Genomic DNA, 21,915 nt, shown 5'->3' on the forward strand with positions numbered 1-21,915 from the left:
TTCAGTGTGGTTCTGATGTGGTTCAGTGTGGTTCTGATGTGGTTCAGTGTGGTTCCGATGTGGTTTAGTGTGGTTCTGATGTGGTTCAGTGTGGTTCTGATGTGGTTCAGTGTGGTTCTGATGTGGTTCAGTGTGGTTCTGATGTGACTCAGTTTTGTTCAGTGTGGTTTTGATGTGGTTCAGTGTGGTTCTGATGTGACTCAGCGTGGTTCTGATGTGGTTCAGTGTGGTTCTGATGTGGATCAGTGTGGTTCTGATGTGACTCAGTGTTGTTCAGTGTGGTTCTGATGTGGTTCCGTGTTGTTCTGATGTGACTCAGTGTTGTTCAGTGTGGTTCTGATGTGGTTCAGTGTGGTTCTGATGTGGTTCACTGTGGTTCTGATGTGGTTCAGTGTGGTTCTGATGTGGTTCAGTGTGGTTCTGATGTGGTTCAGTGTGGTTCTGATGTGATTCAGTGTGGTTGTGATGTGGTTCAGTGTGGTTCTGATGTGGTTCAGTGTGGTTCTGATGTGGTTCAGTGTGGTTCTTATGTGGCTCAGTGTGGTTCTGATGCGGTTCAGTGTGGTTCGCTGTGGTTCTGATGTGACTCAGTGTTGTTCAGTGTGGTTCTGATGTCGTTCAGTGTGGTTCTGATGTGGTTCAGTGTGGTTCTGATGTGACTCAGTGTGGTTCTGATGTGACTCAGTGTGGTTCTGATGTGACTCAGTGTGGTTCTGATGTGGTTCAGTGTGTTTCTGATGTGGTTCAGTGTGGTTCTGATGTGACTCAGTGTGGTTCTGATGTGACTCAGTGTTGTTCAGTCTGGTTCTGATGTGGCTCAGTGTGGTTCTGATGTGGTTCATTGTGGTTCTGATGTGGTTCAGTGTGGTTCTGATGTGGTTCAGTGTGGTTCTGATGTGGTTCAGTGTTGTCCTGATGTGGTTCAGTGTGGTTCTGATGTGACTCAGTGTGATTCTGGTGTGGTTCAGTGTGGTTCTGGTGTGGTTCTGATGTGGTTCAGTGTGGTTCTGATGTGGTTCAGTGTGGTTCTGATGTTGTTCAGTGTGGTTCTGATGTGACTCAGTGTGGTTCTGATGTGGTTCAGTGGGGTTCTGATGTGACTCAGTGTGGTTCTGATGTGGTTCAGTGTGGTTCTGATGTGGTTCAGTGTGGTTCTGATGTGGTTCAGTGTGGTTCAGTCTGGTTCTGATGTGGTTGTGATGTGGTTCAGTGTGGTTCTGATGTGGTTCAGTGTGGTTCTGATGTGACTTAGTGTGGTTCTAATGTGGTTCACTGTGGTTCTGATGTGGTTCACTGTGGTTCTGATGTGGCTCAGTGTGGTTCTGATGTGGCTCAGTGTGGTTCTGATGTGGTTCAGTGTGGTTCTGATGTGACTCAGTGTGGTTCTGATGTGGTTCAGTGTGATTCAGTCTGGTTCTGATGTGGTTCTGATGTGGTTCAGTGTGGTTCTGATGTGGTTCAGTGTGGTTCTGATGTGACTTAGTGTGGTTCTAATGTGGTTCACTGTGGTTCTGATGTGGTTCAGTGTGGTTCTGATTTGGTTCTGATGTGGCTCAGTGTGGTTCTGATGTGGCTCAGTGTGGTTCTGATGTGGCTCAGTGTGGTTCTGATGTGGCTCAGTGTGGTTCTGATGTGACTCAGTCTGGTTCTGATGTGGTTCAGTGTGGTTCTGATGTGGCTCAGTCTGGTTCTGATGTGGTTCACTGTGGTTCTGATTTTGCTCAGTGTGGTTCTGATGTGGTTCAGTGTGGTTCTGATTTTGCTCAGTGTGGTTCTGATTTTGCTCAGTGTGGTTCTGATTTTGCTCAGTGTGGTTCTGATGTGGTTCAGTGTGGTTCTGATGTGGTTCAATGTGGTTCTGATTCTGCTCAGTGTGGTTCTGATGTGGTTCAGTGTGGTTCTGATGTGGTTCAGTGTGGTTCTGATGTGGTTCAGTGTGGTTCTGATGTGGTTCACTGTGGTTCTGATTTTGCTCAGTGTGGTTCTGATGTGGTTCAGTGTGGTTCTGATGTGGTTCAGTGTGGTTCTGATGTGGTTCAGTGTGGTTCTGATGTGATTCAGTGTGGTTCTGATGTGGTTCAGTGTGGTTCTGATGTGGTTCAGTGTGGTTCTGATGTGGTTCAGTGTGGTTCTGATGTGGCTCAGTGTGGTTCTGATGTGGTTCAGTGTGGTTCTGATGTGGTTCACCGTGGTTCTGATTTTGCTCAGTGTGGTTCTGATGTGGTTCAGTGTGGTTCTGATGTGGTTCAGTGTGGTTCTGATGTGGTTCAGTGTGGTTCTGATGTGATTCAGTGTGGTTCTGATGTGGTTCAGTGTGGTTCTGATGTGGTTCAGTGTGGTTCTGATGTGGCTCAGTGTGGTTCTGATGTGGTTCAGTGTGGTTCGCTGTGGTTCTGATGTGACTCAGTGTTGTTCAGTGTGGTTCTGATGTGGTTCAGTGTGGTTCTGACGTGGTTCAGTGTGGTTCTGATGTGGTTCAGTGTGGTTCTGATGTGACTCAGTGTGGTTCTGATGTGACTCAGTGTTGTTCAGTCTGGTTCTGATGTGGCTCAGTGTGGTTCTGATGTGGTTCATTGTGGTTCTGATGTGGTTCAGTGTGGTTCTGATGTGGTTCAGTGTGGTTCGCTGTGGTTCTGATGTGACTCAGTGTTGTTCAGTGTGGTTCTGATGTGGTTCAGTGTGGTTCTGACGTGGTTCAGTGTGGTTCTGATGTGGTTCAGTGTGGTTCTGATGTGACTCAGTGTGGTTCTGATGTGACTCAGTGTTGTTCAGTCTGGTTCTGATGTGGCTCAGTGTGGTTCTGATGTGGTTCATTGTGGTTCTGATGTGGTTCAGTGTGGTTCTGATGTGGTTCAGTGTTGTCCTGATGTGGTTCAGTGTGGTTCTGATGTGACTCAGTGTGATTCTGGTGTGGTTCAGTGTGGTTCTGGTGTGGTTCTGATGTGGTTCAGTGTGGTTCTGATGTGGTTCAGTGTTGTTCTGATGTGATTCAGTGTGGTTCTGATGTGGTTCAGTGTGATTCTGATGTGGTTCAGTGTGGTTCTGATGTGGTTCAGTGTGGTTCTGATGTGGTTCAGTGTGGTTCGCTGTGGTTCTGATGTGACTCAGTGTGGTTCTGATGTGGTTCAGTGTGGTTCTGATGTGGTTCGGTTCTGATGTGGTTCAGTGTGGTTCTGATGTGGTTCAGAGTGGTTCTGATGTGGTTCAGTGTGGTTCTCATGTGGTTCTGATGTGGTTTAGAGTGGCTCTGATGTGGATCTGATGTGCTTCAGTGTGACTCTGATGTGGTTCAGTGTGATTCTGATGTGATTCAGTGTGGTTCTGATGTGGTTCAGTGTGGTTCTGATGTGGTTTAGTGTGGTTCTGATGTGGTTTAGTGTGGTTCTGATGTGGTTTAGTGTGGTTCTGATGTGGTTTAGTGTGGTTCTGATCTGGTTTAGTGTGGTTCTGATGTGGTTTAGTGTTGTTCTGATGTGGTTCAGTGTGGTTCTGATGTTGTTCAGTGTGGTTCTGATGTGGTTCAGTGTGGTTCTGATGTGGTTCAGTGTGGTTCTGATGTGACTCAGTGTGGTTCTGATGTGGTTCAGTGTGGTTCTGATCTCACTCAGTGTTGTTCAGTGTGGTTCTGATGTGGTTCCGTGTTGTTCTGATGTGACTCAGTGTTGTTCAGTGTGGTTCTGATGTAGTTCAGTGTGGTTCTAATGTGACTCAGTGTGGTTCAGTCTGGTTCTGATGTGGTTCAGTGTGGTTCTGATGTGGTTCAGTGTGGTTCTGATGTGGTTCAGTGTGGTTCTGATGTGGTTCAGTGTGGTTCTGATGTGGCTCAGCGTGGTTCAGTGTGGTTCTGATGTGGTTCAGTCTGGTTCTCATGTGACTCAGTCTGGTTCTGATGTGGTTCAGTGTGGTTCTGATGTGGTTCAGTGTGGTTCTGATGTGGTTCAGTGTGGTTCTGATGTGGTTCTGATGTGGTTCAGTGTGGTTCTGATGTGGTTCAGTGTGGTTCTGATGTGGTTCACTGTGGTTCTGATGTGGCTCAGTGTGGTTCTGATGTGGCTCAGTGTGGTTCTGATGTGGTTCTGATGTGGTTCAGTGTGGTTCACTGTGGTTCTGATGTGGTTCAGTGTCGTTCTGATGTGACTCAGTCTGGTTCTGATGTGGTTCGCTGTGGTTCTGATGTGGCTCAGTGTCGTTCTGATGTGGTTCTGATGTGGTTCAGTGTGGTTCACTGTGGTTCTGATGTGGCTCAGTGTCGTTCTGATGTGGTTCTGATGTGGTTCAGTGTGGTTCAGTGTGGTTCTGATGTGGCTCAGTGTGGTTCTGATGTGGTTCAGTGTGGTTCAGTGGGGTTCTGATGTGGTTCTGATGTGGCTCAGTGTGGTTCTGATGTGGTTCAGTGTGGTTCTGATGTGGTTCAGTGTGGTTCTGATGTGGTTCAGTGTGGTTCTGATGTGGTTCAGTGTGGTTCTGATGTGGTTCAGTGTGGTTCTGATGTGGTTCACTGTGGTTCTGATCTCACTCAGTGTGGTTCTGATGTGGTTCAGTGTGGTTCAGTGTGGTTCTGATGTGGCTCAGTGTGGTTCTGATGTGGTTCAGTGGGGTTCTGATGTGGTTCTGATGTGGCTCAGTGTGGTTCTGATGTGGTTCAGTGTGGTTCTGATGTGGTTCAGTGTGGTTCTGATGTGGTTCAGTGCGGTTCTGATGTGGTTCAGTGTGGTTCTGATGTGGCTCAGTGTGGTTCTGATGTGGTTCTGATGTGGTTCTGATGTGGTTCAGTGTGGTTCTGATGTGGCTCAGCATGATTCAGTGTGGTTCTGATGTGGTTCTGATGTGGTTCAGTGTGGTTCAGTGTGGTTCTGATGTGGTTCAGTGTGGTTCTGATGTGGTTCTGATGTGGTTCAGTGTGGTTCTGATGTGGTTCAGTGTCATTCTGATGTGCCTCAGTGTGGTTCTGATGTGCCTCAGTGTGGTTCTGATGTGCCTCAGTGTGGTTCTGATGTGTTTCAATGTGGTTCTGATGTGGCTCAGTGTGGTTCTGATGTGGTTCTGATGTGGTTCTGATGTGGTTCAGTGTGGTTCTGATGTGTCTCAGTGTGGTTCAGTGTGGTAATTTGTTTCAGAATGTACGCAAAAAGCTTCTTGAAACATTTTATTATTTTAGAGATGTTTCTCGAGATAAGTTTTGTTGTGGTTCATTTTCTTCTTTAAATGCTTTGACAATCTTTCTCTCTCACTCCCCTTATGTTTCATACTGCCAAATGAAGTATATTGGAACATTTATGTAATATATACTATAGATTAGGGGGAGTGTCAAAGATTCACCAAGTTTGGATCGTTTTGATTTCTGAGAAAACTTTGACCCTGGTTCCAGAGCTCCCTTTAGCAACCTGTCTTAGGAATATAAACTATTGTTTATCAAACACTGGGTTATATGTCACTTATCCCACACCATGTCCTGCTCACTAATCATTCCTGTCAATAACACATGTTTGATCCCCGTCCTTCAAATATTAGCATTTTATATCTTGTCCTCATGTTTAAATTCCCACATGTCTTATCGCTGAAATAGCTCCTCAGAGGCCGGTGTCCCTTCACCAGATTCCCTTTATTTACAAACTGTATTCCAGTCCGAGAGTGCTTCAGATACACAGTCAGAACCCAGAGTCCCAGTGGACCTGACACTCCCATACTTATATATAGATGAGACACCTGATTGACTGAGGAGAACCAGCGGATGTGGTTCATTTAGACTTTCTGAAGGCTTTCGACAAGATCTCACATAACAGACTACTATCTAAAGTTAGAGCACATGGGATTGCAGGTAGTGTCTTGAGATGGATAGAAAGCTGCTTAGCAGATAAGAAGCAAAGAGTTGGCATAAATGGGTCTTTTTCTGATTGGCAGCCAGTGACTAGTGGGGTTCCACAGGGATCTGTGCTAGGACCCCAACTGTTCACATTATATATCAATGATTTGGAAGAGAGAAATGAATGTATTATCTCTTAATTTGCAAAGTTGGGTGGGAGGGTGAGCTGTGAGGAGGATGCAGAGATGCTTCAGTGTGATTTGGACAGGCTGAGTGTGTGAGCATATGTATGGCAGATGCAGTATAATGTGGATAAATGTGATGTTATCCACTTTGGTGGTAATAATAGCAAGACCGATTATTACTTGAATGGGTGTAAATTGAGAGAGCTGGGTACTCAGTGAGACTTTGGTGTCCTCGTGCATCAGTTGCTGTAAGTAAGCGCACAGGTTCAGCAGGCAGTAAAGAAGGCAAATGGTATGTTGGCTTTCATAGTGAGAGGATTTGAATATAGGGATAAGGATGTTTTACTGCAATTGTATAGGGCATTGGTGAGGCCACATCTGGAATATTGTGTGCAGTTTTGGTGTCCTTATCTGAGGAAGGATGTCGTTGCTATAGAGGGAGTACAGCGAAGGCTTACCAGGCTGATTCCTGGGATGGCAAGTCTGTCATATGAGGAGACTAAGTGGGTTAGGATTATATTCACTGGAATCTAGAAGGGTGAGAGGGGATCTCATAGAAACTTATAAAATTTTAACAGGGTTAGACAGGGTAGATTCAGAAAGAATGTTCCCAATGGTGGGGGAGTCCAGAACTAGGGTTCATATTTTGAGGATAAGGGGTGAACCTTTTAGAACTGATGCAAGAAGAAATTTCTTCACCCAGAGGATGGTGAATGTGTGGAATTAACTACCATAGAAAGTAGTTGAGGTCAAAACGTTGTCTGATTTCAAGAAGAAATTAGATATCGCTCTTGGGGCTAAAGGGATCAAGGGATATGGGGGGAAGGGAGGATCAGGATATTGAATTCGATGATCAGCTATGATCAAGATGAATGGCGGCGCTGTCTCGAAGGACCGAATGGTCTACTCCTGCTTCTAGTTTCTACGTTTCTCTTTACTCTGAGACCTTAGCCTATTTCAAAAGCCTTGGATTTCACAGGAATGTTTTTGTGGCCTCACTTTCGTCACTTCTGCGCTTTCTGAATATGTTTTGTTGCTAAATATCCCTGCAAGTGTCTTTTTGAGTCTAAGTTTTTAAAGTATTGAAGTATCAATATCTTTATTTTAAAATTCTCATTCTTGCTTTCAAATCCCTCTATGTCCCTTCTCAATCTCTGTAATCCCTTCACCCCTCAAAACCTCCCAGATATTTTGGCCACTTGAATATCTCAGTAAACAGGATTGGAATGTAGAAATGTATGTCCCTTCACTTGTGAGAATCTGAGAGTTCCTTTACTTTTTTGTCAAATGCCCGTCGATTGAACCATAGAATCTCTACAGTGCAGAAGCAGGCCACTCGGCGCATCAAGTCTGCACTGATTCTCTAAAAGAGACCTGGGCCTATCCCCCCATTCTATCCTTGCAACCCCACACGTTTACCATACCGTGCCATCCAACAAATATATGCCTGTATCCTTTGAAGTTTTTACTACGTCGATTAATGGCAGATGACAACAGGGCAGATCATGAAATTCCAGACACACAGCCCAGTTATTTTCTGTCCATTCAATTTCAGACAAAGATATTTTATCTTAAATGTGTTGTGACAGGATATCAAGACAGGGGTCAACTAATGATGGGGAATATGATGGCAGAAATCCCAGATGATGCAGGAAAGACTGCAGACAGGTTGGGAAAGGAAGCTTAAACGTGGGAGCAAGTTGAGAATTGGGACCTGAATGTTTGGGTCCAATTCACCTGGTCCTGGAATGAGGGGGTTTTCCAATGTTGAAATGCTGAGTAAATTGGGCCTGTACTCTCTGGAGTTTAGAAGAATGAGAGGTAATCTCACTGAAATGCATACATTTTGAAGGGGTTTGAGAAGGTGGAGAGATTTTTTCCTCTGGTCAGGGCATCTAAAACACGAGGACACAGCCTCAGAATAAGGGACCAATCATGCAGGACTGAGATGAGGAGAGATTACTTCACTCAAAAGTTGGTGAATCTTTGGAACTCTCTACCCCAGAGGGTTGTGAATGCTCCATCGTTGAAAATATTTAAGGCTGGGATAGACAGAGTTTTGGTCTCAGGGAATGAAGGGATATGGGGAGTGGGCAAGAAAATGGAATTGAAATCCAAGATCAGCCATGATAGTATTGAATAGCAGAGTAGGCTGGATAAGCCGAATGGTCTACTCCTAATTTCTGTTTTCTTTCCGACCCAATTTTCTGAACAGCCTGACACTGATAAAATGAAGCAAGCTTTCAGGCGGAGAGGTGCTAATGCTGTGTCATGTGGGATTTGTGCTGAATTGGGGGTCACATACTCATGTTTTTGTTTCAGGGTGACATTGGCAGCAATGTGGAGGTGCTCAGTGTCTCTCACCGAGGGATCAAACTGTTGAAGACAGCGAAAGCAGTCGGAATGAACCCAGAATATTACAAAGTTCTTCAGAGTTACAGGTAAGAGACAGAGAAAGAAATCTATGTTGGTGTGTCCGACTCTGTTAGTGTTTTTGGTTGTGTTAGCATGTCCATGCGTGTGTGTACGTGTGTGTGTGTGTGTATGTGTGTCCGCGCCTGTGTGCGTGTGTACATGTGTGCATGTGTGTGTCTGTCATCATGTAAATCTCATATGTCAGTACCTCAGGTCTGTGCAGCTGCACCTCGATAGACCAACCTCTACAGAACTCTTCAGTAAAAATTCTTAATTGAATAGAACAGAACAGAAGGAGATCATTTGGATGACTGTGCTTGTGCTGTTCCAGTCATCCCACTCGCCTGCTCTTCCAGCATTGTAACCTTTTCAGTTTAACTATTTATCCAATTCCCTTTTGAAAGTTATCACTGGCTAGGATTTTTGCTTTGTGTTTGGGTCCTGGCAACAGAACTAAAGTAAGAAGTCTCACAATACCAGGTTAAAGTCCAACAGGTTTATTTGGTAGCACAAGCCACTAGCTTTTGGAGCGCTGCCCCTTCACCAGGTGAGTGGAAATTCTGTTCACAAACAGGGCATATAAAGACACAAACTCAATTTATTAAATAATGGTTGGAATGCGAGTCTTTACAGGTAATCAAGTCTTAAAGGTACAGACAATGTGAGTGGAGAGAAGGTTAAGCACAGGTTAAAGAGATGTGTATTGTCTCCAGCCAGGACAGTTAGTGAGATTTTGCAAGCCCAGTCAAGTTGTGGGGGTTACAGATAGTGTGACATGAACCCAAGATCCCGGTTGAGGCCGTCCTCATGTGTGCGGAACTTGGCTATCAGTCTCTGCTCAGCGACTCTGCGTTGTCGTGTGTCGTGAAGGCCGCCTTGGAGAACGCTTACCCGAAGTTCAGAGGCTGAATGCCCGTGACCGCTGAAGTGCTCCTCCACAGGAAGAGAACAGTCTTGCCTGGTGATTGTTGAGCGGTGTTCATTCACCCGTTGTCGTAGTGTCTGCATGGTCTCCCCAATGTCTCGGGACACCCTTTCCTGCAGCGTATCAGGTAGACAACATTGGCCGAGTTGCAAGTGTATGTACCGTGTACCTGGTGGATGGTGTTCTCACGTGAGATGCAATGGGCAATGGAACCCTGTGCGAGAACACTCCGGCTACGTCGAGGGCATCCTGAAACCCATTGTACAAAGAACCCCCCGCTTTTGTCGCGACACTACGGACTTCCTACAGAAACTCAGCATACATGGAGTAGTTGAACCAGGAGCACTCCTCGTCACAATGGATGTCTTGGTACTCTACACCAGCATCCCCCACGACGATGGCATTGCTGCAACTGCCTCAGTACTCAGCGCCAACAACTGCCAGTTTTCAGATGCAATTTTACAACTCATCCGCTTCATCCTGGACCACAATGTCTTCACCTTCAACAATCAGTTCTTCATCCAGACACACGGAACAGCCATGGGGACCAAATTCGCACCTCAATATGCCAACATCTTCATGCACAGGTTCGAACAAGACTTTTTCACCGCACAGGACCTTCAACCGATGCTGTACACTAGATACATCGATGACATTTTCTTCCTTTGGACTCATGGTGAACAATCACTGAAACAACTATATGATGACAGCAACAAGTTCCATTCCACCATCAGACTCACCATGGACTACTCTCCGGAATCGGTTGCATTTTTGGACACACGCATCTCCATCAAGGACGGTCACCTCAGCACTTCACTGTACCGCAAGCCCATAGATAACCTCACAGTACTCCACTTCTCCAGCTTCCACCCTGAACGCATGAAAGAAGCCATCCCCTACGGACAAGCCCTCCGTATACACAGGATCTGCTTGGATGAGGAGGATCGCAACAGACACCTCCAGACGCTGAAAGATGCCCTCATAAGAACAAGATATGGCGCTTGGCTCATCGATCGACAGTTCCGACGCGCCACAGCAAAAAACCGCACTGACCTCCTTAGAAGACAAACACGGGACATGGCGGACAGAGTACCCTTCGTCGTCCAGTACTTCCCCGGAGCAGAGAAGCTACGACATTTTCTCCGGAGCCTTCAACATGTCATTGATGAAGATGAACATCTCGCCAAGGTCATCCCCACACCCCCACTTCTTGCCTTCAAACAACCGCACAACCTCAAACAGACCATTGTCCGCAGCAACCTACCCAGCCTTCAGGAGAACAGTGACCACGACACCACACAACCCTGCCACAGCAACCTCTGCAAGACGCGCCAGATCATCGACACGGATGCCATCATCTCACGTGAGAACACCATCCACCAGGTACACGGTAGATGCACTTGCAACTCGGCCAACATTGTCTACCTGATACGTTGCAGGAAAGGATGTCCCAAGGCATGGTACATTGGGGAGACCATGCAGACGCTACAACAACGGATGAATGAACACCGCTCGACAATCACCAGGCAACAGTGTTCTCTTCCTGTGGGGGAGCACTTCAGCGGTCACGGGCATTCGGCCTCTGATCTTCGGGTAAGCGTTCTCCAAGGCGGCCTTCACGACACACGACAACGCAGAGTCGCTGAGCAGAGACTGGTAGCCACGTTCCGCACACATGAGGGCGGCCTCAACCGGGATCTTGGGTTCATGTCACACTATCTGTAACCCCCACAACTTGACTGGGCTTGCAAAATCTCACTAACTGTCCTGGCTGGAGACAATACACATCTCTTTAACCTGTGCTTAACCCTCTCTCCACTCACATTGTCTGTACCTTTAAGACTTGATTACCATGGTAAGAGTTGCATTCCAACCATTATTTTGTAAATTGAGTTTGTGTCTTTATATGCCCTGTTTGTGAACAAAACTCCCACTCACCTGATGAAGGGGCAGCGTTCGGAAAGCTAGTGGCTTGTGCTACCAAATAAACCTGTTGGATTTTAACCTGGTGTTGTGAGACTTCTTACTGTGTTTACCCCAGTCCAACGCCGGCATCTCCACATAACAGAATTAAATTCAGGTCACAACATTGCACAGTGTCAAAATAGTCCCCCAGTGATTTTCAAAGAAATGGTGAGTTCTGAGCTAGGGGGCACGCTTGCCGTGTCATTATGGACAGGAGGTGGTCTCCCCAACAGCAACTGAAAGACTGGCATCCTGCTAAAGCCCACAAGGGAGAAAAGGACACATTGAGATGGAGGCACCCTCTTAGCACTTACAAAACTTTCACAAATGAAAATGTCCGCACTGCCTGACTGCCGTTTCCAAAGAGATTTCAATGTTTCTGGTGCTGGATCCCAGTGCGCTGCCAGGATTTTTCACTGGCTGTATTTTGGGCTTTAGCCACCAATGGTAACCCACCTGCCGACTGGAAAATTCCAGCTGGCGTGGGAGTGGAGCCTGAATTGAGGTCCCTCAATTGCCTTTATTCATTGGAACCTGCTCCTGCAGGCAGGTTGCTTCATCCCCGACCTGGCCTGTTTGGAAATGGTTCAGACGTGGGACTGTGCTGACAAACCCACAGCCAGCCAGAGATTCCGAGTCTGCCCACCTCTGGTCCTGTTCCAGCGACCACTGAAAATTCAACCCATTGAATCTGCTTCCAGTAGCCTTTCAAACAAATCGTTCCAGACTGTAACAAGTCACTGCGTATTTCACCCCTTCTGTCTTAGTTAACCTCTGAGTCTTTTACCAATTAGCGCTTAATATGTATCGTCTGCTCCACACCTGAAACAACTCCTCTTTATTCACTCTATTAAAACATTTAGTAACTTTGAATACTTTTATCAAATTCTTCTCTGCTGCAAACAGAACAATCCCAGCTTCTTTAGTCTCCCCACAGAGCTAAAGTCAACTGCTCCTGGTACAATTCCTGTAAGTCTCCTTTCTATTCTATATAAAGCCTTGACATTCTTTTTAAAATCTTGTGCCAAGAATTGGCCACAATCTTCCAGCTGGGGCCTAACCAGTGATTTATAAAAGTTTACCTTAACTTTCTTATTTTTGTACTCTACGCTTCTATTTGTAGAGTCAATGATTCTGTCTAGTTTTTTTAATGTAGTAAGAGTTTTAACAACACCAGGTTAAAGTCCAACAGGTTTATTTGGTAGCAAATGCCATTAGCTTTCGGAGCGCTGCCCCTTCGTCTGATGGAGTGGATATTTGCTCCCAAACAGGGCATACAGAGGCATACACAAAATCAAGTTACAGAATACTGATTAGAATGCGAATCTCTGCAGCAAACCAGGTCTTAAAGATACAGACAATGTGGGTGGAGGGAGCATTAAGCACAGGTTAAAGAGATGTGTATTGTCTCCAGACAGGACAGCCAGTGAAATTCTGCAAGTCCAGGAGGCAAGCTGTGGGGGTTACTGATAGTGTGACATAAATCCAACATCCCGGTTTAGGCCGTCCTCACGTGTGCGGAACTTGGCTATCAGTTTCTGCTCAGCGACTCTGCGCTGTCATGTGTCGTGAAGGCCATAGTTTTTTTAACCCACCAGCCCATCTTTCAATAATATGTGTACATTTAGCCCCTGGTCTCTTGAATATTGCCCCTTTTTACCACCCCGATGTGTATGCTTATGTTGTGGAGATGCCGGCGTTGGACTGGGGTAAGCACAGTAAGAAGTCTCACAACACCGGATTAAAGTCCAACAGGTTTATTTGGCAGCAGTAGCTTTTGAGTATTGTCACATTGTCTGTACCTTTAAGACTTGATTACCTGTAAAGACTCGCATTCCAACCCTTATCTTGTAAATTGAGTTTGTGTCTTTATATGCTCTGTTCGTGAACACAAGTCCCCACTCACCTGAAGAAGGAGCTTGAGGCTCCGAAAGCTAGTGCTGCGAAATAAACCTGTTGGACTTTAACCTGGTGTGAGACTTCTTACTATGCTTATTTCACCAGTTACCCATTCCTCCAGTCTGAAAAAGAAACCTTCTTCCCTACTCTCTATTTCCAGTGTCTTCTCTAGTTTTGTGTCCAGGTTGCCACTGTCCCTTTAATTCCATAGGCTTCAACCTTGCTAATAAAGTTGTTCTGAGGAACTTTGTCAAATGTCTTTTGAAAGTCCAGAAAACAATACTCTCATCAACCCTCTGTTACTGATCACAATCAATTTAGTCAAACGTAATTCATCGTTAACAAGTCAATGCGGATTCCGTTTATTAATCCAGATTTTTGCAAGTGCCAATTATTTTTTGCCCCAGGTTATTGTCTTTAAATATTTCTCTCTGCTGATGTTAAGCTGACCGACCTGTTTTTATTGCTGTTGCCTTTTTTTGAACAGGGGTGTAACTATCACAATATACTGGCACCACCCCATTCTTAAGGAGGATTGGAAGATTCCACCATTAGTTTCATCAGCCACCAAAAGTGCATTCCATCCAGATTGGGTGACTTTCCACTTCGAGCACTGCTAACCTTTTAAGTGCCTCCACTTTAGTCAATTTTTCCACGATCTCCTCCTTTGCTTGTTCACAGAACAGTTGAAAGTTTACAACACAGGATGCCATCTGCCCATCATGTCTGTTCCGTGTTGGGATGTGTTGGAACAATATTGGAGAATGTTGTGTGCAGAAGGAATCTGGTCGAGGCTGATGAATGTACCCATGCAGATAACTCTCTCTCTCTCTCTTTGTTGCAGTTATGTGGATGTTCAGAGAGTGACATTACAGAAAGAAACCATGCTGGAACTTGCTCTGAAGAATGAGCAGCTGGTCCTACATTCAGTAAAAGCCAAGCAGGCAAAGGCACTCATCACTTTGTTCCTGGAGGAGTTGCAGAAGGTACAACGTAATTTCTTTTAAAATGCCACAGTGATGGAAAGGCATGCTGGGAGAAGGTAGCAGTTCAAACTGGCAGCACATTGTGATTTTGGAATAGATCCCCTCTCGTCATTACAGTATTAGTGACAGTCAGTGCTGCGATAGGTACTGCCTTAGCCCTGGTATTCCTCATGGTATTGACACAACCCCAGTATTGGGTCTCGTCGACAGGCACTTCCCCAGTATTGGTTGAAGTGTCTGGGGAAAAAGCAGGATTAGACTATTGAGTTGGATGATCGTAATGAATGGAATTGAACCGAGGTCCCTGCGGCTGTGAGGCAGCAGTGCTAATCAGTGTGCCACCATGCCATCCTCTTCTGGATTGCACACTTACTGGGTCAGGCACTCGGATGTTTGATTCATATGTTTACTTAGCTAAAGTGCTGTAATTTTGTAAGATTGAGTTGAAATTGTATATATGTCTGATAGGACTCCAAACACGTCATGGCGATTAAGAGCTACATCACCGATGACAAAAGCTTGCTGAACTTTCGTAAAGGAGACGTCATCAAACTGCTGCCAATGGATGGGCTTGAAGGAGGTTAGTTACAAAGGGAAACTGAAGCAGAAACAGAAATGCTGGAAATTCTCAGCAAGTCTGACAGCATCTGTGGAGAGAGAATGGAACCAACGTTTCGAGTCTGGATGACCCTTCGTCAGAGCTAAGAGCAAAGAAAATCAGCAGAGATTAATACAGTGAGGGTGGAGGAGGGGGTTGGAATGGGACAAAGAGAATTTAAATGAGGATACAGAAAGCAGAGAAAGTGCTAAAAGTATCAATTAAGTGATCAGAATGCGTGAATGGCAAAACAGAGATACAGATTGATAAAGGACTGCCTGGGGACTATTTATGACAGTTGCCCTGATGAGGGATGGAGTGGGAGGTAGGAGGGGTCAAGAAGGAGAGCTGGAATGTAGAAGTGCACAAATGGAGGTTAGAAAGGTGATGAAATGGATGACCGACACGAAACAAAATGAAAAACAATCAGTGGAAATAGGGTGCACAGATGATGTCAGACCTCCTGAGATTTTGTTTCAGATTCCAACATCGGCAGTAATTTGCTTTCCTTTTAGGAAGCGGAAGCAGGTAAATACAAACGGGAAACAAAGCAGGTTAGTTACAGAGGGGGTGTTGAAGCAGGTTAGTTACAGAGGGGGTGTTGAAGCAGGTTAGTTACAGAGAGGGTGTTGAAGCAGGTTAGTTACAGAGGGGGAGTTGAAGCAGGTTAGTTACAGAGAGGGTGTTGAAGCAGGTTAGTTACAGAGAGGGTGTTGAAGCAGGTTAGTTACAGAGGGGGTGTTGAAGCAGGTTAGTTACAGAGAGGGTGTTGAAGCAGGTTAGTTACAGAGGGGGTGTTGAAGCAGGTTAGTTACAGAGGGGGTGTTGAAGCAGGTTAGTTACAGAGGGGGTGTTGAAGCAGGTTAGTTACAGAGAGGGTGTTGAGGCAGGTTAGTTACAGAGAGGGTGTTGAAGCAGGTTAGTTACAGAGGGGGAATTGTAGCAGGTTAGTTACAGAGAGGGTGTTGAAGCAGGTTAGTTACAGAGAGGGTGTTGAAGCAGGTTAGTTACAGAGAGGGTGTTGAAGCAGGTTAGTTACAGAGGGGGTGTTGAAGCAGGTTAGTTACAGAGGGGGTGTTGAAGCAGGTTAGTTACAGAGAGGGTGTTGAAGCAGGTTAGTTACAGAGGGGGAGCTGAAGCAGGTTAGTTACAGAGAGGGTGTTGAGGCAGGTTAGTTACAGAGGGGGAGTTGAAGCAGGTTAGTTACAGAGAGGGTGTTGAAGCAGGTTAGTTACAGAGGGGGAATTGTAGCAGGTTAGTTACAGAGAGGGTGTTGAAGCAGGTTAGTTACAGAGAGGGTGTTGAAGCAGGTTAGTTACAGAGAGGGTGTTGAAGCAGGTTAGTTACAGAGGGGGTGTTGAAGCAGGTTAGTTACAGAGGGGGTGTTGAAGCAGGTTAGTTACAGAGGGGGAGTTGAAGCAGGTTAGTTACAGAGGGGGTGTTGAAGCAGGTTAGTTGCAGAGGGGGAGTTGAAGCAGGTTAGTTACAGAGGGGGTGTTGAAGCAGGTTAGTTGCAGAGGGGGAGTTGAAGCAGGTTAGTTGCAGAGGGGGAGTTGAAGCAGGTTAGTTACAGAGGGGGAGTTGAAGCAGGTTAGTTACAGAGGGGGAGTTGAAGCAGGTTAGTTACAGAGGGGGAGTTGAAGCAGGTTAGTTACAGAGAGGGTGTTGAAGCAGGTTAGTTACAGAGAGGGTGTTGAAGCAGGTTAGTTACAGAGGGGGAGTTGAAGCAGGTTAGTTACAGAGAGGGTGTTGAAGCAGGTTAGTTACAGAGAGGGTGTTGAAGCAGGTTAGTTACAGAGGGGGTGTTGAAGCAGGTTAGTTACAGAGGGGGTGTTGAAGCAGGTTAGTTACAGAGAGGGTGTTGAAGCAGGTTAGTTACAGAGGGGGAGTTGAAGCAGGTTAGTTACAGAGAGGGTGTTGAAGCAGGTTAGTTACAGAGGGGGAGTTGAAGCAGGTTAGTTACAGAGAGGGTGTTGAAGCAGGTTAGTAACAGAGAGGGTGTTGAAGCAGGTTAGTTACAGAGGGGGAATTGTAGCAGGTTAGTTACAGAGAGGGTGTTGAAGCAGGTTAGTTACAGAGAGGGTGTTGAGGCAGGTTAGTTACAGAGAGGGTGTTGAAGCAGGTTAGTTACAGAGAGGGTGTTGAAGCAGGTTAGTTACAGAGGGGGTGTTGAAGCAGGTTAGTTACAGAGAGGGTGTTGAAGCAGGTTAGTTACAGAGGGGGTGTTGAAGCAGGTTAGTTACAGAGAGGGTGTTGAAGCAGGTTAGTTACAGAGAGGGTGTTGAAGCAGGTTAGTTACAGAGAGGGTGTTGAAGCAGGTTAGTTACAGAGAGGGTGTTGAAGCAGGTTAGTTACAGAGAGGGTGTTGAAGCAGGTTAGTTACAGAGGGGGTGTTGAAGCAGGTTAGTTACAGAGGGGGTGTTGAAGCAGGTTAGTTACAGAGAGGGTGTTGAAGCAGGTTAGTTACAGAGGGGGAGTTGAAGCAGGTTAGTTACAGAGAGGGTGTTGAAGCAGGTTAGTTACAGAGAGGGTGTTGAAGCAGGTTAGTTACAGAGGGGGTGTTGAAGCAGGTTAGTTACAGAGGGGGTGTTGAAGCAGGTTAGTTACAGAGAGGGTGTTGAAGCAGGTTAGTTACAGAGGGGGAGTTGAAGCAGGTTAGTTACAGAGAGGGTGTTGAAGCAGGTTAGTTACAGAGGGGGAGTTGAAGCAGGTTAGTTACAGAGAGGGTGTTGAAGCAGGTTAGTTACAGAGAGGGTGTTGAAGCAGGTTAGTTACAGAGGGGGTGTTGAAGCAGGTTAGTTACAGAGGGGGAGTTGAAGCAGGTTAGTTACAGAGAGGGTGTTGAAGCAGGTTAGTTACAGAGAGGGTGTTGAAGCAGGTTAGTTACAGAGGGGGAGTTGGAGCAGGTTAGTTATGGAGGGGGAGTTGAAGCAGGTTAGTTACAGAGAGGGTGTTGAAGCAGGTTAGTTACAGAGAGGGTGTTGAAGCAGGTTAGTCACAGAGAGGGAGTTGAAGCAGGTTAGTTACAGAGAGGGTGTTGAAGCAGGTTAGTTACAGAGAGGGTGTTGAAGCAGGTTAGTTACAGAGAGGGTGTTGAAGCAGGTTAGTTACAGAGAGGGTGTTGAAGCAGGTTAGTTACAGAGAGGGTGTTGAAGCAGGTTAGTTACAGAGGGGGTGTTGAAGCAGGTTAGTTACAGAGAGGGTGTTGAAGCAGGTTAGTTACAGAGAGGGTGTTGAAGCAGGTTAGTTACAGAGAGGGTGTTGAAGCAGGTTAGTTACAGAGAGGGTGTTGAAGCAGGTTAGTTACAGAGGCGGTGTTGAAGCAGGTTAGTTACAGAGAGGGTGTTGAAGCAGGTTAGTTACAGAGGGGGTGTTGAAGCAGGTTAGTTACAGAGAGGGTGTTGAGGCAGGTTAGTTACAGAGGGGGTGTTGAAGCAGGTTAGTTACAGAGAGGGTGTTGAAGCAGGTTAGTGACAGAGAGGGTGTTGAAGCAGGTTAGTTACAGAGAGGGTGTTGAAGCAGGTTAGTTACAGAGAGGGTGTTGAGGCAGGTTAGTTACAGAGAGGGTGTTGAAGCAGGTTAGTTACAGAGAGGGTGTTGAAGCAGGTTAGTTACAGAGGGGGTGTTGAAGCAGGTTAGTTACAGAGAGGGTGTTGAAGCAGGTTAGTTACAGAGGGGGTGTTGAGGCAGGTTAGTTACAGAGAGGGTGTTGAAGCAGGTTAGTTACAGAGGGGGAGTTGAAGCAGGTTAGTGACAGAGAGGGTGTTGAAGCAGGTTAGTTACAGAGAGGGTGTTGAAGCAGGTTAGTTACAGAGGGGGAGTTGAAGCAGGTTAGTTGCAGAGAGGGTGTTGAAGCAGGTTAGTTACAGAGAGGGTGTTGAAGCAGGTTAGTTACAGAGAGGGTGTTGAAGCAGGTTAGTTACAGAGGGGGAATTGTAGCAGGTTAGTTACAGAGGGGGAGTTGAAGCAGGTTAGTGACAGAGAGGGTGTTGAAGCAGGTTAGTTACAGAGAGGGTGTTGAAGCAGGTTAGTGACAGAGAGGGTGTTGAAGCAGGTTAGTTACAGAGAGGGTGTTGAAGCAGGTTAGTTACAGAGGGGGAGTTGAAGCAGGTTAGTTGCAGAGAGGGTGTTGAAGCAGGTTAGTTACAGAGAGGGTGTTGAAGCAGGTTAGTTACAGAGGGGGAGTTGAAGCAGGTTAGTTGCAGAGAGGGTGTTGAAGCAGGTTAGTTACAGAGAGGGTGTTGAAGCAGGTTAGTTACAGAGAGGGTGTTGAAGCAGGTTAGTTACAGAGAGGGTGTTGAAGCAGGTTAGTTACAGAGAGGGTGTTGAAGCAGGTTAGTTACAGAGGGGGAGTTGAAGCAGGTTAGTGACAGAGAGGGTGTTGAAGCAGGTTAGTTACAGAGAGGGTGTTGAAGCAGGTTAGTTACAGAGGGGGAGTTGAAGCAGGTTAGTTGCAGAGAGGGTGTTGAAGCAGGTTAGTTACAGAGAGGGTGTTGAAGCAGGTTAGTTACAGAGAGGGTGTTGAAGCAGGTTAGTTACAGAGAGGGTGTTGAAGCAGGTTAGTTACAGAGAGGGTGTTGAAGCAGGTTAGTTACAGAGAGGGTGTTGAAGCAGGTTAGTTACAGAGGGGGAATTGTAGCAGGTTAGTTACAGAGAGGGTGTTGAAGCAGGTTAGTTACAGAGGGGGAGTTGAAGCAGGTTAGTTGCAGAGGGGGAGTTGAAGCAGGTTAGTTACAGAGGGGGAGTTGAAGCAGGTTAGTTACAGAGGGGGTGTTGAAGCAGGTTAGTTACAGAGGGGGAGTTGAAGCAGGTTAGTTACAGAGGGGGAGTTGAAGCAGGTTAGTTACAGAGGGGGAGTTGAAGCAGGTTAGTTACAGAGGGGGAGTTGAAGCAGGTTAGTTACAGAGGGGGTGTTGAAGCAGGTTAGTTACAGAGAGGGTGTTGAAGCAGGTTAGTTACAGAGAGGGTGTTGAAGCAGGTTAGTTACAGAGAGGGTGTTGAAGCAGGTTAGTGACAGAGAGGGTGTTGAAGCAGGTTAGTTACAGAGAGGGTGTTGAAGCAGGTTAGTTACAAAGGGGGAGTGGAAGCAGGTTAGTTACAGAGGGGGAGTTGAAGCAGGTTAGTCACAAAGGGGGAGTTGAAGCAGGTTAGTTACAGAGGGGGAGTTGAAGCAGGTTAGTTACAGAGGGGGAGTTGAAGCAGGTTAGTTACAGAGGGGGAGTTGAAGCAGGTTAGTTACAGAGGGGGTGTTGAAGCAGGTTAGTTACAGAGAGGGTGTTGAAGCAGGTTAGTTACAGAGAGGGTGTTGAAGCAGGTTAGTTACAGAGAGGGTGTTGAAGCAGGTTAGTGACAGAGAGGGTGTTGAAGCAGGTGAGTTACAGAGAGGGTGTTGAAGCAGGTTAGTTACAAAGGGGGAGTGGAAGCAGGTTAGTTACAGAGGGGGAGTTGAAGCAGGTTAGTCACAAAGGGGGAGTTGAAGCAGGTTAGTTACAGAGGGGGAGTTGAAGCAAGTTACTTCCAGAGGGGGAGTTGAAGCAGGTTAGTTACGGAGGGGGAGTTGAAGCAGGTTAGTTACAAAGGGGGAGTTGAAGCAGGTTAGTTACAGAGGGGGAGTTGAAGCAGGTTAGTTACAAAGGGGGAGTTGAAGCAGGTTAGTTACAGAGGGGGAGTTGAAGCAGGTTAGTTACAGAGGGGGAGTTGAAGCAGGTTAGTTACAGAGGGGGAGTTGAAGCAGGTTAGTTGCAGAGGGGGAGTTGAAGCAGGTTAGTTACAGAGGGGGAGTTGAAGCAGGTTAGTTACAGAGGGGGAGTTGAAGCAGGTTAGTTACAGAGGGGGAGTTGAAGCAGGTTAGTAACAGAGGGGGAGTTGAAGCAGGTTAGTTACAGAGGGGGAGTTGAAGCAGGTTAGTTACAGAGGCGGAGTTGAAGCAGGTAAGTTACAGAGGGGGAGTTGAAGCAGGTAAGTTACAGAGGGGAGTTGAAGCAGGTGAGTTACAGAGGGGAGTTGAAGCAGGTTAGTTACAGAGGGGGAGTTGAAGCAGGTTAGTTACAAAGGGGGAGTTGAAGCAGGTTAGTTCCAGAGGGGGAGTTGAAGCAGGTTAGTTGCAGAGGGGGAGTTGAAGCAGGTTAGTTACAGAGGGGAGTTGAAGCAGGTGAGTTACAGAGGGGGAGTTGAAGCAGGTTAGTTACAGAGGGGGAGTTGAAGCAGGTTAGTTACAGAGGGGGAGTTGAAGCAGGTTAGTTACAGAGGGGGAGTTGAAGCAGGTTAGTTACAGAGGGGAGTTGAAACAGGTTAATTACAGAGGGGGAGTTGAAGCAGGTGAGTTACAGAGGGGGAGTTGAAGCAGGTTAGTTACAGAGGGGGAGTTGAAGCAGGTTAGTTACCGAGGGGGAGTTGAAGCAGGTTAGTTACCGAGGGGGAGTTGAAGCAGGTTAGTTACAGAGGGGGAGTAGAAGCAGGTTAGTTACAGAGGGAGAGTTGAAGCAGGTTAGTTCCAGACGGGAAGTTGAAGCAGGTTAGTTACAGAGGGGGAGTTGAAGCAGGTTAGTTACAGAGGGGGAGTTGGAGCAGGTTAGTTACAGAGGGGGAGTTGAAGCAGGTTAGTTACAGAGGGGTGTAGAAGCAGGTTAGTTACAGAGGGAGAGTTGAAGCAGGTTAGTTCCAGACGGGAAGTTGAAGCAGGTTAGTTACAGAGGGGGAGTTGAAGCAGGTTAGTTACCGAGGCGGAGTTGAAGCAGGTTAGTTACAAAGGGGGAGTTGAAGCAGGTTAGTTACAGAGGGGGAGTTGAAGCAGGTTAGTTACAGAGGGGGAGTTGAAGCAGGTTAGTAACAGAGGGGGAGTTGAAGCAGGTTAGTTACAGAGGGGGAGTTGAGGCAGGTTAGTTACAGAGGGGGAGTTGAAGCAGGTTAGTTACACAGGGGGAGTTGAAGCAGGTTAGTTTCAGAGGGGGAGTTGAAGCAGGTTAGTTACAAAGGGGGAGTTGAAGCAGGTTAGTTACAAAGGGGGAGTTGAAGCAGGTGAGTTACAGAGGGGGAGTTGAAGCAGGTGAGTTACAGAGGGGGAGTTGAAGCAAGTTAGTTACAGAGGGGGAGTTGAAGCAGGTTAGTTACAAAGGGGGAGTTGAAGCAGGTTAGTTCCA

General features: G+C 46.5%; 1 protein-coding gene across 1 annotated transcript in view; it reads left to right on the top strand.

Annotated features, from left to right (window-relative positions):
- The window catches only part of myo15b (myosin XVB), a 520,694-nt gene that overhangs the window by 422,273 nt on the left and 76,506 nt on the right, over window positions 1-21,915 (top strand). Inside the window, exons 52-54 of the mRNA XM_078226038.1 lie at window positions 8,311-8,429; window positions 14,037-14,178; window positions 14,647-14,758. Of these exons, the coding sequence (XP_078082164.1) occupies window positions 8,311-8,429; window positions 14,037-14,178; window positions 14,647-14,758 (373 nt within the window). The remainder of the gene's footprint in view (window positions 1-8,310; window positions 8,430-14,036; window positions 14,179-14,646; window positions 14,759-21,915) is intronic.

This window comes from Mustelus asterias, chromosome 12, assembly GCF_964213995.1.
Source record: "Mustelus asterias chromosome 12, sMusAst1.hap1.1, whole genome shotgun sequence".
Classification (NCBI taxonomy): domain Eukaryota; kingdom Metazoa; phylum Chordata; class Chondrichthyes; order Carcharhiniformes; family Triakidae; genus Mustelus; species Mustelus asterias.